The following is a 17,512-nucleotide window of genomic DNA, read 5'->3' on the forward strand; positions in this document are numbered from 1 at the left end:
CATCTTCTCTGGTCTCCAACAGTAAAGCACCAGCACAATCCAACATATCTGACCTTCTTTCATAACCCAATCAGTGAGCATGTAGTGGAAATCTAGTGACCAGGTATCAGTGGTTATATATTAATTTATGTTAATTGTGTTAGGTTTGGTGGGACCAGGGTACCATTGGCTGTGCACTGTCCACCCATCCTTCTGACCTTTTACAAAAATAAGAAGTAGGTCTGCTGCAGAGTCAGACAGTGATAGCTGTGTGCCCTCTGTACCTGCTCAAAATGTATAAAGTTATTTCATCTCTAAGTGGCCATTGTGCCGTTTCAACAGGACAGTCTTGCTGTTCACCCAGTTTTGCCAAACTTCACCTGGGAAGTGGTGAGTTACCATGAAGATGAACAAAAGCCTTTTTTGTTAATCATGGTCTGTTGCTGATGCTTACGCAGCCTGAATGGGAGGTATTTTATGTAGCCTTTATGTTTGTCTTAGTAAACTTTGAATACCAGGTGACAATTAATTTTTCTGGTAAATGATATTAGATTGTTAGCTCATAAATTAATTATCTGTCTGTGTCTGTGTAAAACTTAGGAAGGATTTGTGGCCAGGTTCGTTCAGTTGGTAGAGTGGGCGCACATGTGGAGGTTTATTCCTCGACGCAGAAGGTCTAGGGTTCGAGTCTGACCTGTGATGGTTTCCTGCATGTCTTCCCCCTTTCATATCTAGCTGTCCTATCCATTAAAGATGGAAATGCCCAAAAAATTATCTTTAAAAAAAAAACGTAGGAAGGATTTATTTATTATAGGCTGCAGAAGAGATTGGTGCACTTCACTGGGTAATATGGATGTCTTATTCAAAAAAAAGACTTGATACGATGACATAAGAATTAAGGCAACTGTAACAAATGAAATAACAGAAACAAAAATCCTGCAAACATTGCAGTAAAATACTTGGAACATTAGTGGTTAAATGGAGGGTTCCTGGTGAGAGTTATGTTACTTGTTAGACTTCATAATCTCCACTTAAGAGCATTACTTTTTTTTTAAATAATATAACTTTGCCTGCAGTCAAACCAGTTCTGTTTTGTAATTTTTCAGGCATGGGTAGACTGGGAAAAACAGGAAGCATAGTTAGTTCTGTGATGCAGAATGTTAAGTTAATTTGGTAAACCATCAACCAGGTTTTAATTGGATTAAATATTGACCAGATAATTCAGAATGAAGGTACAACATTATGATTAGATGTTTTGTTTTTTCTGTAGATAATTAGTAGCCTGTTCCAGATGTCTGAATCGCTGCCCACATCTACGATTTGTTTCAGCAATGTAATGGCAATTCACTGACAAATGCCAGTTTGATCTGATTGTCAGGCTACACTATATGGTCTAGATTAGAAATGAAGTTAAGAGGTTTCAAGACCTCTGGGAAAATGTAACAGTCACAAAAACAAGCCCTAAATGTCACAGAAATATCATAGTGAGGCTTTGATCAGCTCATGACAATCTCCTTTACCTCTTTAAGAATTTCAATCGAAACTATTTCACAGGTGTAGTATGTCAGAAATCAGCCTTCAAATACCATCCCGCTGAACTACCAGAGATGCCCTCATGCAATTTCCAACCAGAGGAATACAAGGTAAGAGTGTGGTGGCATTCAGATAGTGTCTATCTTGCACTGTTGGGTTTTACTTTCTGTAATGGCTTTAGTAAAAATCTAAAAAAGTCATTATGTCATACAAAGGTGTACCGTGCTGCACTTAAATATTCAACTTTACATGGCAGTTACTGCATGTGACATTACCCTAAATGTAAAGACATTGAAATGATTGCCAATAGTACAGTACACACACTACAATATGTTAATAGTAAACCACAGACATAGGTATTGCAGAATGCAGAGGGTGATATAATGCATATCCACTGCTAATGGCTTTGAAAGGTAGAAATGCACAAATGAATAAGGCCAATTTCAAACCAGAGGAATACACGGTAAGAGTTTGTCAATTAATTCCCTGTGTGTTACTGTTTCCCTGTTATTTGTTCCTGGTTATGTTTTATCTGTGTTAGTTCTGTGTTTTGTTTTCCTAGCCTTGTGTGTTTTCATGCTTTGGTTTCCTGTTTTACTTTGTAGTGTCTGTTTCTCCTGTGTCATGTCTTGCTTTCCTTCCTGCCTTGTATTTTCCCGCCTTTGTGATTGGATGCCCTGCCCTGATGTGTCTCACCTGTTCATATCACCTGTCCCTCGTTGCTACCCTCGTTACCTCGTGTATTTAGTTTCTGTGCTTCCTTTGTCTGATCCCTACTTCTCTCTGTTCCATGTGGTTTTTGGATTCACTAGTCTTCTGTTTTCTGAGTATTTTGGAACTCCTTTTGCCTGCCTGCCTCAGGACTTCCTTAGTTGTAAGCTGTCTTATTTAATAAATCTTCTAAAATCTTCCACTGCCTCCTCGTCTCTGCACTTTTGGGTCCAAGCCTGCATCCCCAGACGTGACACAATATCCTCCAGACATACAGTGTCTCTATCTTGCACGGTTGGGCCCTGTATTTCGTAATTACTTTATAATGAATATAATTATATATCTTATTATATCAGATAGCATGCTGGTATTGACAATGACTGTAGCTCCTACCCTGTGTATTTGTCTCTGTCTAGGGTATGTCCAAAGAGCGGATGATGGAGATCCGCAGGAAGAACTGCAACCCCATGATCATGAAGGAAACCTCCTATAAGAAACCAGTGTTCATCCACCAGGGACACATGCAGTGGCTGTGGGATGTGGACGGGAAGCGATATCTGGATCTATTTGCTGGTGTGGCTACTGTTAGTGTGGGCCACTGCCACCCGTAAGGTCTTTTTTTCTTTGCTGTGAAAACATGTTTAATTCCAATTTTTCAAGTATGTTTTCAGTCAAAAATCACTGTTCATAGTTGCACCAACCCTGACATCTGTGGGCACAGGAAAGTGACAGAAGCCGCACAGAAGCAGTTGAAGAGACTGTGGCATACTACAAACATCTACGTCTATCCTCCTCTCCATGAGTATTGTGAAAAACTAGCCTCCTACTTACCGGATCCTCTCAAGGTAGATGGCAGTGGATTTGATCACCATCAGAAGTCTGGATAAACATGTAGGATGTAATTAAAATATCTGATGGTTTGTGTTTCGCTGTCCAGGTGGTATATCTGACCAACAGTGGCTCAGAGGCCAATGACCTGGCTATGTTGATGGCTCGCCTTTATACAGGCAACTTTGACATCATCACTTTCAGGTACAAGTCTTATCCTTGTTATCCTATATAGCAGTAATTGCTTTAAAAATTCAAAATGTTTGATTTTCTTTTTATTATCCTCCAGAGGGTCATATCACGGTGGCACCCAACAGACCATGGATCTTACCTCCAACTCACCATATAAATACCCCATCGCCACTAGTTCAGGCTGCACACATGTATGTATACATTGATGTTTTGCAGTGTCATACGCAGCAATACACAACATAAAACCTATTCTTTATATTTTAATGAGGTCAGTCTTTGGCCAGCGTGCTCTTCTCTGTCACCAGTGAGAAGATCTTTCAGTCAGTTCAGCTTAAAGATTTGTTGTAAACGAGTTGTTTGTACGTGTACTAAACACCTTTAGCAGACAGTTCAGATTTGATTTTATGGATGCAAAGGAGTTTGATGGCAGTTCACAAGACCAGCATCTTTCAACTACTTTATGTGCTCTGTAGTTGAAACAAAAAAAAACGCTTTGCATTAACATCAAACAAGAGCATGCCACAGGCTGCACAACTAGCCAGCAATAGATACAAAACACTTTATTACTTTTCCGCTTACTTTGTATACTGTGGATTGGTGATGGTTAACAATGCTGTGGCATCATTGCGTGTTTCATAATAATTTCTTTGTGTTGCATTAATTATGCTGTCAGGCTGGTCTAGCTGACTAGGTTTCTGCCCAACAAACAGACCATGTGTCCTGATGTGTTCAGAGGTCCATGGGGAGGAAGCCACTCCATGGGGAGGACTCTCCTGTGCAGACCATCAGAGAATGTAGCTGTGCCCAAGGTACACAAACACATTGCTCCACACTTTGGTTATCTCTCAGGGTGCTCTCATAACCCCACCATTGTGTGTGACACCAAGCATTACAATCCCTTCTGAAATATTCCTACAACAAAGGAATGCAATATGTTCAACTTCCACAGGAAAATGTGATATGAGATGCCTGTCAAAACGTTTGTATTGCACATAAAGACAATTTATTGAATGCTCAGCCCTTAACTGCTGTAAAGTGCGAATAACTATTTTGGTGATATATGGTACACAGTGTTGGTGATGGCGCAGTGGATATGACACTTGCCTTTGGTGTGGGAGACCTGGGTTCAATTCCCACTGTGATACATCAACCAATGTGTCCCTGAGCAAGACACTTAACCCCTAGTTGCTCCAGAGGCATGTGACCTCTGACACACACGTGTGTGTGTATATATATATATATATATTGTAAGTTGCTTTGGGTAAAAGCGTCAGCTAAATGATATGTTGTAATGTACATGCCTATTTATCACCAAAATAATTGTCATTAATCCCACAGGTCATTGCATGGCAAATGGCAAATACATTGGGCAGCTCAAAGAGACATTTGCTACAAGTGTCCCAAGTCGAATTGCTGCTTTCTTTGCAGAGCCAATCCAGGTACTTTACTCTGTTGTGCAGTATTGACCTGAAAAAGTTAGAACTTGCGTTCTTTGTTATCATTGTCTAGTCTTGTTCAGTATGACTGCTTGTGTTAAGATGTGACATGTGAGTGTGTTTTGTCTTTACAGGGAGTCGGAGGAGCTGTGCAGTACCCTAAAAACTACCTCAAGGAGGCCTACAAACTCGTGAGAAAGAGAGGAGGGATCTGCATTGCTGATGAGGTTAGATATACACATAAAAGTTATGACATTTGAATTAAAACATTTTTTTTAAGAAACTAATCTATTTTGCACCTGGCAGGTCCAGACTGGATTTGGGCGAACAGGAAGCCACTTCTGTTATTCCTGATATGGTTACTATGGCGAAGGGCATCGGTAATGGATTCCCAATGGGAGCTGTTGTTACCACACCAGGTTTGATAATACTGTGTGACATAAAAAGCATATTTGAGGCAGCAGTGAGTGGAGGTGTGAGCTTGTTTCTTCGTGTGTTTTCTAGACATTGCTGCTTCCTTTGCTAAGGCATCCCACTTCAACACCTTTGGAGGAAGTCCTGTGGCTTGTGCCGTTGCTTCATCAGTGCTTGACGTAAGAATGAATCTCTTTCTACATCAGTCCTGTTCATTAGCACAAGATATTTTAATTTGATCAAAATCCAGTCTTGTGTAATTACTTCAGCTGAGGTTGAAAAGTCCATAATCACGCAAGCACACTGAATTATAACTCATTCATAATATTTTTTGTGCTCTCTAAATTGCATCCTGTGTGGGGGACAAATCGGAAACCAAAAGGGAGATGGCGCCCCCTATTTAGATTAATTTGTCAAAATACCGTTCGTTCTCTGTCTACATATATAAATGTTGTATCTATGCAGCCAATAATTTGATTTAGTTTTAACCATATTTGTGTAAATCCAGTTAGCTCGCCAGCTACAGCGCTTCTCCAACCAGCCCTATAGTCAATACTAATAGTTCTATAAATGAATAAACATTACCATTATTTTATTTTTTTCTCTCCGATATTTTTATTGAAGTTCAGTCACAAACACAGAAATGCTCATACAATGCACATTTTTCCTCCAAAGTGTCAAAGCACAAACTCCCCTCCCACTAGCCACCTCCACAAATGATACCTCCCACGGAGCACTGTACCTGGAGCACTGCAAGAATCTGCTGGAAGTCAAGTACCAAACCGCAAATTGTAAACACTAAAAATTAAAGATAAATTGATTAAAAAAAGAAAAGAAAAACAACAGAATGAATAGAGAAATAAAGATAAATGGGTAGAAGGCGAATTTAGACATAGACAAATACAGACTATGTAACTGACAGAAAGACAAGCAAAGAAGCAAAACAGAGGAAAGAAAAAAAAAAAAACTTCAGTTTGACTGAAGACTTCCCACCTGAGTTACAAACTGAGTAGCAGATCTTTTCAAGGTCTAGACAGGACATGATGTCCCTAAGCCACTGAGCGTGTGTGGGCGGAACAGCATCCCTCCATCTTAGTAGTGTTGCTCGCCTAGCCAAAAAAGAAGCGAAGGACAGTGTGCGACTTTTGGTTGGAGTTAGGCGCGTGTCATCCACCCCAGTGGTGCCAAAAAGGACAATCAGTGGGTTGGGCTCTAGCTCAAGATCAAGAATGAGGGACAAGGTTTGGAAAACATCTCTCCAGTATCTTTCCAGGCTGGGACAAGTCCAGAACATGTGAATAAGTGAAGCCTCACCACTCTTACATTTGTCACACAAGGGATCAACATCTGAGTACATATGAGATAGTTTGACTTTAGCTATATGAGCCCTGTGCACCACCTTAAACTGTAACAGTCAGTGACGTGCACAGAGAGATATTGAATTTACCAGCCTGAAAATGGAATCCCATACATTGTTTGACAGTGAGAGGTTTAAATCCTGCTCCCAGGCAGTTTAAATTTTGTCCACAGGAGCCTGTTTTATGCCCATCAATTTGTCATAGGCAACCGATATTAAGCCCTTGCGCGATGGATGCAGACACAGTAACACGTCGCCGGTGGTCGCAGTGGTTGCCTCAGGGAAACTAGGCATCTGAGAATGGAGAAAGTGTCTCGCCTGCAGGTATCTGAAAAAATGGGTATTTGGTAGGCTGAACTTTTCAGACAATTGTGCAAATAATGTAAAGTTATTACCAGTAAAAAGATCTTCAAACTTCTCGATGCCCCTTCTGCGCCATTCTTGGAATGCAGAATCAGATAGTGAAGGTTGAAAGGAAGGGTTGGACAAAATAGGACTCAAGAGAAAAATCATGGAAACCAAAATGCCTCCTGAACTGAGCCCACACCCTCATTGTATGCCAAACCGTCAGACTATCAGTTAATTTACTTGTGGGGAGAGGAAGTGAGGATCCAAGCTAAAATGCAGACATTTCGGACCGATCTCAACTCCATTGTCACCCATGTCGGACTGTCAGCTCGATCATGAAAGTGAGACCAAAAAGTAAGACTACGTAGATTAGCCGCCTAGTAGTAAAGTCGGAAATTAGGCAGTGCCATGCCACCATCTTTTTGGGATTTTTGAAGATGGACTTTGTTTAGTCGAGGGCGCTTACCCCTCCATATATAGGCCGATATGATTGAGTCCAATGAGTCAAAGAAAGATTTAGGAATGAAGATTGGTATAGATTGAAAGAGATATAGAAATTTAGGAAGACTATTCATTTTAACAGAATTGAGCCGGCCCACCAGGGATGTAGGGATGACCACTGCACCAAGCGCTCTTTCACGTGATTTAGTAGAGTCTGAAAATTTTCTTTATTAAGACACTTATGTTTCCTTGTAACTATAACGCCGAGGTAGGTGAATTCATGTCCCACAATCTTAAAAGTGGCAAGTGCCTCCGTATTCACAAGAAAAAGTTCATTCCAAATTGAGTAAGGACAACATTGCAGGTAAAGAGGTATCTGGGTTTGATATAAAAAGTAAAATCATCGGTGTACAGAGACACTTTATGTTGAATGCCTTTCCTCAAAATCCCTGAAATATCTTTGCAGCTGTGAAATACATTTGCTAGTGTCTCTATAGCCAGATCAAAAAGTAGTGGGCTTAAAGGGCAGCCTTGACGGGTTCCTCTATGAAGATTGAAAGGTTGAGACCGTTGAGAGTTGGTAAGGATAGAAGCAGTTGGGCTTGGATATAGCAGTTTAATCTACCTAATCCAGTTTGGTCCAAAGCCAAATTTTTCTAAGACTGCAAATAAATATTTCCACTCCACGCGGTCAAACGCTTTCTCTGCGTCTAGGGAAAGGATGCATTCTGGAACTGCCATAGAGGGTGAGTACAAAATGTCAAATAAGCGACGTATATTGAAATAAGAGTGCCGATTTTTTTACAAAGCCAGTTTGATCCTCTGATATGATCAGTGGTAGTATACCCTCTAATCTACGGGCCAAAAATTTTGGCATCAACGTTTAATAAGGAGATTGGCCTATAGGAGGAGCACTCCGTTGGGTTCTTACCCTTCTTTACAATAAGAGTGAAATCGTGAAAGAGGAAGAACACAAAAGCATATTCTTGTGTTAAAATCTGTTTATTTTATTATAAATTTATTTAGCAATTATGGCATTTTTTTTTGAAATTTTTTTTTTCAAGTGCCTGCTCGGCCTTTACTATGGCCCCATTTTCACCTGCTATTAAAATCCAATCAGAGTGATCAGATCACAAGTAGACAGGTGTGTAGAACGTGTCTCCAAATGTGTCTCGAGTGACCATGAATAAAGCACTTGACCTGGTTATGCATGTTTACGCTTTCTGATAATGTCCCCTCGTCTTTTCTCACCACTTCAGACCTTTCGCATCCAACCCCCTATGTGCATCACAACGGACGATGTCGATTTCTTCCTGTCAGTTTTTAACAAGGCCGTCCACAACTACATGGACAGAAAATGAAAGGCTCAGAGTAAGTCGATGCCTAAAACCAAACCTGGAAACCACTAGCACTCAGCACTAGACTGCATTTTTGTTAATCTTTTAAAATGTTAAAATGTAATTAACCATTTTTGTCCTGTTGTGAAAGACTGTGTTATTTACTGTTTAAATGGGAACTATGATCTGTATGTTAATTATGAAGCCTGTCCTGCTTTAGAACATTTTCTTTTTAGTGAGGACTTTATGTAATACACTGAGCAAAAAAAAAATCTTATCTTCCTGACTGACTTGAAATTAATTTTGCTCTGTTTAGATCTACTAAATCAACATGATTGCTTTACAGGCTATAGATGTAAAAATGATCATGTTTGATGTAGCTACTATTCATGCTTTTAAATATTCTATTGTTTTTTTTGTGTAATAAATCAACAAAAAAAAAGGTACAGGTGCGTGTTTTGTACAGAAATATTAAACATACAGGAGTTTGTTAGACAGGTTTACCTGAGGCATTGATGCAAATCAATCCAGAGTTGTATAAATACCAACATGCAATATCGTCACCTTTTGTTTTTATGATACACTGATACCCCTACGACAAACCAAGAGGTGATTCCCAAAACACTCAAGGATCTAATAATAGGGTGTATCCTATGCACATACTGTGTTTTTATTTCTCCACATAGATTTATCAGTACAGAGACGTTCATAAGTTACTGGGAAAGGTACTGAAAATATTTCATCATACTAATCTGGAAAACTATATTTTACAATAGTAAAACAGTCCTATCTCTCTCACACATACAACTGTCTTACTGATCAGATTATTGTGTAATTAAAAAAAAAAAAAAAAAAAAAAACTCTCTGCTCTTCGTTAGCCAAGCAGTCCATTAAAAGTCCACTTTCAAAGCTTTTTTTTCTATTTTCCTACCGGGAGACTTCTGTTTCCTGTGTCCCTGCTGAGTCAAACTCTTTTAGGTTCATCTGCCCAGATAATTTGTTATCTGTTCTTCTTCTTGTCTTTTTTGCTCTTGTTCATGGAGCTGTTGGGAGCGTTTGAAGAGAGAGGGCTGGCGTGACCGCTGGTCTTTAGATGGTCAAACAACTTGTTTCTTGTGGAGAACTCGTTGTCGCAGGTCACACAGCGGAGGTTTATTTCCTTCTGAAGGTGGAAATAAGAATGTGACTGAATAAGGATGGATCGTTTCCTCACAGCAAGTTATGTAATAAGGTTATTTTTGATAACTCAAACTAAGTTACATGTTATACGAGTGTGGATGCATGTGTAGGCAGAGGAGATTTGTAATGAAATGATTAAATGGAAAATACAAATCACTCGCATGGAATCCTTAAACTCTGGGTTTAACTGTACAAACCTCAGGAAGCTGTTCTCCTTCTGTGTTTGACTTGACATTCTTCGTTTTTTCTTTTCCTCCTCCCTTCTTTCCTTTCGTCTTCCCAGAGCTGCTGAGGCAACATTCAGATGACAGATAAGTAATAATCACATCACACAAGCTGTGCTTTTCCTACTATGACAAGTCAAAATGTCTGCTGTGAAAAAGGTCCATATCTATTTCATTAAAACATTAAAACCCACAATCGAAAGGCGAGGCTTCCAGCACGCAGCAACAATTTTTGTCCGCTGCAGTGAGCCCGGCTAGTAGCGTTCGCTTTTTAACCAGTGTCAGGCCCAGCTTGCACAAATCATTTAGTGTTAGTACAACGGGTGAATGGGGCACGCTGATCTTAAACATGTCGGAGAGGTTGGAGGCAACCATTACCCACAATCTGGCCCCTGGGGAACATTCCCAAAACATATGAAAATAAGTGCCTGTGACCTTTATAGAACACAGAGTTGGTCAAATGGATTTTATAAAATTGGGATCTGAAAAAGGTATCGAAGTCACAGTAACGATACCCAGCCCTAAAAATAACGGTTATCCCGCCTAATTTATTTTAGGAATTAACTTTGTTGCATCCCCTATTTCTCCAGTGTTCATTTCAGTAGAGTCAGGTCCCGCTAGTCCTTCACAAGTGTAACTGAAACATAGGCAATACGACCCGACTCTCTCAGCATTGTTCAACTCATTATTTTGATCTCACAACCCATTAACTCTACTCTCATCGAGCTCATTTCCAACAGGCAGCTGTTTCCAGGGAAATGGCTCTAATAAACCACCTGTTCACTACCTGCCCAGCACCAAGCAATGAACACACACAGTTAGACTGGCGAACTGGACTGACCTCTTGACTTCTGCTGGAGGGGGATCATCCTGCTTCTCCGGCTCTGTAGTGTTCTCTGACTTCTCGGGGGCCTCGTCCTCGCACGTGGTCAGCGTTGGTTTCTCTTCTTCCTTCTCCTCCTCCTCCTCCGGAGCACTCTGCTATGGAGGAAGAGAGCATAAAATGAGAAGGTTTACATCACACTAAACCAGGCACAGCTTCTGAAAGAAAGAAGAATATAGAACTCGCCTGTACTACTTTCTTCTGTTTCTTTTTCCTCTTTTGCTTTTTGGACAGCCTGTGTAGGTAAAAGAAAAATGCCAGAAATTATATACAATTCAACAAGTTCTAACCACACTGACAACCAGGTGAAAAGGTACTAAAATAAGCTACGCACTTTTGCTTTGGCTTGTCTTCCTCCTCATCTTCCTCCTCCTCCTCCTCATTTTCCTCCTCTCTTCCCTCCTTTCCGTTCAGGTTCAAACCAAGTAAATCATCTTCCTCCTCTAGCTGTTGCCGTAGAAACACCACCATCTCCCGGTGCTTTTTCGATTTTTCATGGTTTTTCATACTGTAGAGAAAAAAGGAAAGAAACAACGTTAAGGCATTGCTAACACAGATCTAACAGTGTGTGAAGTGTATAAACGCCCGTTACAGAAATGTATTATCACCAACAAGTATTAACATAATCACTCAAAATAATTATTGACATTGATTCCGCCATGGAAAAGGTACATTTGCTAAATTGAGGAATTAAACGCACAGAAGTGAGTCATTTCAAACTGTACTACTGTATTTGTCTGAAGTGTGCAGTATCACTGAGTAAGGAGTAAGAAAACAAAAAACGCACAAACAAAAACTGCAAGAGCTCCGAGCAAATCGATGAGTAACGACTGACAACGTCATTCAAGTTTGACTATTACAGTTCTTCTCCATTGGTCAGATTCATTATAGGGAACGTAAACCCACTCACAGGGTTTTTTCCTGCATCAACAAATTTTTGGCGCCCCCCCCAAAGAGGTTTTAGCCAGCCCCAAAGGAAAATCACCGGTGCCAAAATAATAAGAATTTAGATCAAACAAATCCTTTTCGACTGTGTTTAATAGCCATTTACCAAACGACCGTTGTAAAGCAGAGCATAAACTTGTGGTCAAACTTGTGTTTCAATAATAATATTCTTTTTTTTTTTAAGCAGTTTAGTTGACTGGAGCTTTATTTACTCAAGCGTAAACATTTTTGCTTATCAAATTTTCAGAAATAAAAAATAGATTTCGGTCGAATACGGAAACACAGACTCATTGCCTATACTGTACGCAAACCGATCATGCTTTCTGTGAATGAATGTGCGTATATCCACCCCCCCCAAAAAAAAGACCCATTCTGAGCCAGGAAAAACCCTGAATGAAGTCCACACACCTTCGATCAGTTAGTGCCGAAGATAAAATTACCAAGACTTTAGGCAGTCTGTTTACAATTACATAATTCCTGTCATTTACATCAGGACATTGATTCAGTCATGTCAAACCTACTGTTTTATTAACACTTTGGATAGATATAAACTTTGTGCGACTTTCTAATGCAACGCTGACATCAATATAATAGTTAAGTGAATGCATTAGAGGTTGTCACCCCCGTGGACCCTGTGGGTACCTGCAGGTAGGTGGAGTGAGAGAGGGGTTACTCACGCTTTATCTGATTTGAAGGATTTGTCACAGGCTGGGCAGTACAGATCATCATAATAATCATCAATTGTCAGTTCGTGTCCATTGGGCTGCTCTGCATCTGTGAATGAATATTGATGCATTGAAGAAGGGGGAAAAAAGGAAACACACACACACAAAAATAACTTTATACTTCACTGACAAATCAACTTCAATTCAAACCTCAACCATGCTGTATGCCCAGTATTACTTGCTCCCTTTGAGATTAATTCTAAATTAAAATGTAACCTTAACTATAAACCACAGTTTACTATGTATAAACACAGCCTAATGGGATATTGTTACAATGTCTTAAACTCCTTTTTTTAATTTAGAGAAACAAAAGACAAAACAGGTGGCTCGAATAGTTTACAAAAGTTTAACGCTGGATTTATACTTAATGCAAGGGGTTAAAGGTAGTCCTGCCGAACGTTTTGATTTATAGTTCAGGCTTTGATTTCTCCCGCCGATAACATGGATGAATGTATCATACAAGATCAATTTCTCCACCCCTTAATGCCGCATCTCATGTCTCTTATCTGATAGCTCCTCGGTTGAACCAGAAGTTGTTCTGTCCCTACTCCGTGACAGGCCGTCTCAAAGCCCTTATTTATACCCCGAGGACCGAGGAGGGATCACCGAGGAGCTATAGGCGAGGAAACACGAGAGCAGCCTTCGCAGAAGCCGTGCAGCTGAAATGGTTGCTAACCCGCCCAAACAGCTCACAAATTCATGTGGCGCATCAGAGGAAACGGATGTCTTATCCCTCTTAAACACATTTGCTTGTTTCCTCTCTCCTCCCATGATTTCCTCGCGTCTCCCCCATGTGGTGGGACGGACGCGAGGAAGGGAGGCAAGTGGAGGAGTCTGGGATGCAATTTAAGCGAAGTGAGAAGGACACGCAGTCTCACTGACCTCCTCCCTCGTCGCTGTTCTTCTCCCCTGTGTCCATATCCAGCTCTTCTTCCTCACTCTCGGATGCATCTCCAAACTCCTCTCCATACTGAGCCTCTATCTGCTGCAGCTCCTTCTCAAGTTCAGACATGGCCGCCCAGCTTTGCTCCTTGTACTCCTCTGCCAGTCTTGGGTGGACATACAGTAGAGTATTATGAGTATGAGAAGGGACAAAGAGACCGATAAATGTCACATTTACCCAACCATCCATCCACTACTTACTTGGCCTGTCTGAGCCTCTGCTCCCGCCTCAGCTCCTCCACCTTCTTGATCTTCTCAGCGTTCTGCTCCTCCACCAGCTTCCTGTGGGCCTGCACACGCCGGTCACGCTTGCGAACAAAAGCCACGAGTTGACGCACAAGCTCGTTGCGCTCCTTTCGAGCCTTTTCTCTGGTCTTCTTGTTCTCCTTCTCCATGGCCCTTTTCTCCCAGCGGTTGGAGGCCTGCCTCGAATCATACTCCTCCTTCCAGGCAAAGTTTTTACGAGTGCAGAAGCTCTGCCAGTAGCCGTAAAACACGTGCACTACCTGTAATAATATGGAAATAGAGACTGAATAAGTACAGAAGCCAACTACAAATCTTTCTGGTTCACTATTAATATTTTAGTGTTGTTGCTCTTTAGTTTAGTTTTTACTCAGAAAAATGTACTATTTTTTCATGTAACTGAATTGTATAAAGAACTCTTACATCATCCAACAGAGGAACAACCTTGAGACAAGTTGTTTTAAGTGTGGTGCTGGCTTACGGTGTCATAGTCACTCTGAGAGTCTCCAAAGGGAGGAAACTCCTCCTCTTCCTCATCTTCCACCTTTCTGTGCTCCATCTCCTCCTTTACAATGGACTCAAAGAGATTCCTGTAGACTGTGTAAAAGCCCTAAGGGAGAGTGGATAAAAACGAGAGGGAATAATACATGAGAAAATAAATGTTCTGAGATGCACAAAGAATTTCTGTACCCACAATCCCAAAGGACGACGCTGCCACCACCAATTTGAACAACAAGTGCAAGTGACTCATAGTTTTTGGAATTTAAACCAAAACAATTCTACCTGGGTTTCATCAAATCTTGGGTCTATTGTGCCATCTTGGTAGCCTGAAAGCCAGCCAAACTTAGCCCCGCCCACAACATTCGAGGTCTGACTAGAATCTGAGTATGACGATGTCAGGCTACTGTTTTGGTAGACTGGATGCATGTTCTTACATACTGAAAAAGGAGATCGGATCTTGTTTCTTTTTTTTTTTTTTTTTAAGTGGGGCATTATTTTCAGCTTGCCTACATTCCTGCAGATGGCATAAATGCTGTCAATTCCTTTTGATAATCTCAACACTCCTTCCTCTTCCTTAATAAGAGAATAATCCAACAAGGATAGATAGTCTGACCTGTTATTTAGTTGTGTGGTGCCACAAATACCGGGTTGCATTGACTTTTTAAAATCAATAGACATCCATTCAAATTGTGTGGTATGTGTTTTGAGTTTAAGATTCCATTTCTAGGTCAGTCACACGTATCTCTGTGCTTATTGTGGATAAACCTGCACAGTTTAACACTTAACAGTAACAGTTTTTGGTTTCCTCCCCTGTTCAGGACATAATAAAGACATGTTGACAACATACCATATGGTGAGTAGAAAGCAACACACAGCCCACTTGCTTTGTCGCCTTTGTGATGCAGGGAATTAATTCACTCGAAGACCCATTTCCAACGAAAAAATACTTCCGCACCAAGTGAGTGACAAGTGGGTGCGGGAATTTTCTTTTTTTTTCTTTGGAAACAAATATCATATGGGGACATCATTGATTTATCACCCACAAAATGAGACTGCATGGGATGTTTGAAAGACGTTTTCTCGGCAGATTGAGATCCTGCTTCTATTGGCATTTTTTCTTGACGAAGAAGAAGACTGAAGAGACATGGTTGACCACAAACACTAACCTTCTCGTCATCTCCATAGCCGGAGTAGCAGGTGACCGTGAAGTACTGCAGCAGGTCAATGCTGTCATCTTCATAATCTCCACTGATTCCTCCTTTCAGAAGAGCCTCCCTATGATTGTCATACCTGCCACACAGAAGGAGACAAGAGGCATCAATCTAAGACATACATCACCCACACGGTTTGTGCTTATAATAATTAAGATATTGTTACTCTTAACATCAGAGCCCTGCTGCACATTTTGAAATAAATTCATCCGCACCAAGCTCTTTCCTGCGGATCACTCAGGACCTCATAAGCTGCCTGAATCAGCTTGAACTGCTCCGCCGCATCTTCAGCATTGTCCAAGTTTTTATCTAGAAATTTCAGAGGGAAACCACAGCTATTGTTAGAGTGAAAAACTTCACTGAAAGCTTTATTGATATAAGATTATTGTTGATAGCGTTGCATGTTGCAAGAATGAAAAACTGACAGTAGAAGGAATATACCAGAACAAAGCAGTTTCAAACATAGCATCTCAATGTTCTCAGAGTAAGAAATACATAACACAAGTTTCAAAGGCACATTAGTAAATTAACACTATGTAATCAATATGTAGTGTTGCAGACCACTACAATATTAAAAGTGGGTGTTTTCTTTTAGTTAGTTTCACTTGAAAAGCATAATGACTCCGTAGCTCCCGTCAAATATAAAAAGCTGAAACCTTCTTCTCTGCCATGGTTCAATAAAGAATTAAGCTTAAAGAGACGTTAATATATATATACTTTCAAAATCATAATGTAGTATCACATGTCACACTGAGATGGCACATAAGACTACTCTTCACTTTTGATACTTTACCAATACTAACAATACTTGCAAATATCGAAGAAGTGACTTAAGAAAATTTACTTTAAATGAAATATTATTCCAGAGCGGTATAGATACTTTTACATCAGAGATACTGTGATCCTACTTTGTGCCTATACAATGTTTCTACTACAACTTACCCGGATGCCACTTCAATGCCAATTTACGATACGTTTTCTTCAACTCATCGTCTCCTGCGTCTCGTTTCACACCCAAAATTTCATAGTGACACTTCATTGTTAGCTAACTACAAAGACAGAGTTAACTCTAGGATAAATATTCTGTAAAGATGTTCTTCACGTTGTCCCAGACAAAGCTAACTGCAGCATGTAGCTAGCTATGCTAACTGCAGCATTTCTATTCTATCTCTTAAATGATCCAGACTTCTCACAGTATATTAGAGAAGACGATATTATAATATTTTGGCCTTACATATTCAAATACACACAATGTCCTTTACCACTGTCAAACAGCTTCTATATGATAAGTTACTTTACGACCGGTTGCTAGGACCATAAGCATCATAAACCCTATCTACTGTATGGTGCCGCTAAATCTCGCGAGAATTGGTCTTCTTTACTTTTGTAATTTCGGCAGACATGAAGCTCTAACCCCGTATTGCTGCCCTCTACAAAATCAAAATCGTGTATAATAGATTATTTTTTTATTATGCTCTAATATTATATTATATTGTTACTATAGAATATTATACCATTACTCTCCTTGAGACCAATGTGGTGATAAAAAAGCATGAACTAAAGCTACTACTAAAGCATGAACTATTTACAATGCACGCTGACTACCACACCTCTGTTTATGAAGAAATAAAATTAATTAAAGAATTTAGAGATCTTAATATGTTCTGATCAAATTCTTCATAGGGCTGTGGGGCGTACAATTATGGGTGTATTAGTATACAATATGCAGACTGCCTTGCACTGTATTTATATTCAAATCTTAAATCTCAGACCATACTGATATTGCACTATTCCTTCCCTCTCTTCAACTGTTATTGTATGTTTTTTGTAAAGTTCTTCTTACAGTTATACTGTATACTTAACAGTATATTTTATATTCCTCACTTTCCTATCTATCGAACCTGGCCAATAAAGCTGATTCTGACCTCAGTCTCAGTGTTTCCAAATTCCTGGCAATGGCCCTGTTGACATTATATCACATTTAGTCTCGCTTTGCCAGACCATCCTCTAGATGCATGTAACATTATATATAATTAGAAAAATATAATAATTTGAATTATTAATGAATTAATAATTGCTTTGA

At 40.0% G+C, this 17,512-nt stretch overlaps 1 protein-coding gene and 1 pseudogene across 3 annotated transcripts; one reads left to right on the plus strand and one right to left on the minus strand.

The window, feature by feature from the left end:
• Positions 1-272: 272 nt before the first annotated feature.
• LOC144531678 (alanine--glyoxylate aminotransferase 2, mitochondrial-like) lies at positions 273-9,300 on the plus strand (annotated as a pseudogene).
• Positions 9,228-16,795, minus strand: dnajc21 (DnaJ heat shock protein family (Hsp40) member C21). Of its 3 annotated transcripts, none has more exons than XM_078271124.1 (12): positions 16,372-16,795; positions 15,645-15,738; positions 15,385-15,508; positions 14,199-14,327; positions 13,676-13,980; positions 13,415-13,581; positions 12,485-12,581; positions 11,197-11,370; positions 11,049-11,097; positions 10,821-10,957; positions 9,953-10,043; positions 9,228-9,738 (listed from the first exon to the last, which is right to left on the minus strand). In XM_078271124.1, the coding sequence occupies exons 1-12, from the start codon at positions 16,466-16,468 to the stop codon at positions 9,577-9,579; spliced, it is 1,626 nt and encodes a 541-aa protein (XP_078127250.1). In that variant the 5' UTR covers positions 16,469-16,795; the 3' UTR covers positions 9,228-9,576. The 3 variants fall into 3 exon arrangements, with proteins under 3 accessions (XP_078127250.1, XP_078127251.1, XP_078127249.1); XM_078271125.1 differs by having other exon boundaries at positions 9,953-10,040; positions 10,821-10,960; XM_078271123.1 differs by having other exon boundaries at positions 10,821-10,960.
• Positions 16,796-17,512: the final 717 nt, after the last annotated feature.

The sequence above is a fragment of the Sander vitreus genome, chromosome 16 (assembly GCF_031162955.1).
Source record: "Sander vitreus isolate 19-12246 chromosome 16, sanVit1, whole genome shotgun sequence".
Taxonomy (NCBI): domain Eukaryota; kingdom Metazoa; phylum Chordata; class Actinopteri; order Perciformes; family Percidae; genus Sander; species Sander vitreus.

Excerpts from the sequence above, each read along its gene's own strand:
- dnajc21 (XM_078271123.1), bottom strand. The coding sequence starts at position 16,468 with ATGAAGTGTCACTATGAAATTTTGGGTGTGAAACGAGACGCAGGAGAC. Across the intron at positions 13,582-13,675 it reads CAGAGGCTCAGACAGGCCAA|ACTGGCAGAGGAGTACAAGG; the intron begins GTAAGTAGTGGA and ends TGTCCACCCAAG. Across the intron at positions 9,739-9,952 it reads AAGGAGAACAGCTTCCTGAG|AAGGAAATAAACCTCCGCTG; the intron begins GTTTGTACAGTT and ends TTCCACCTTCAG.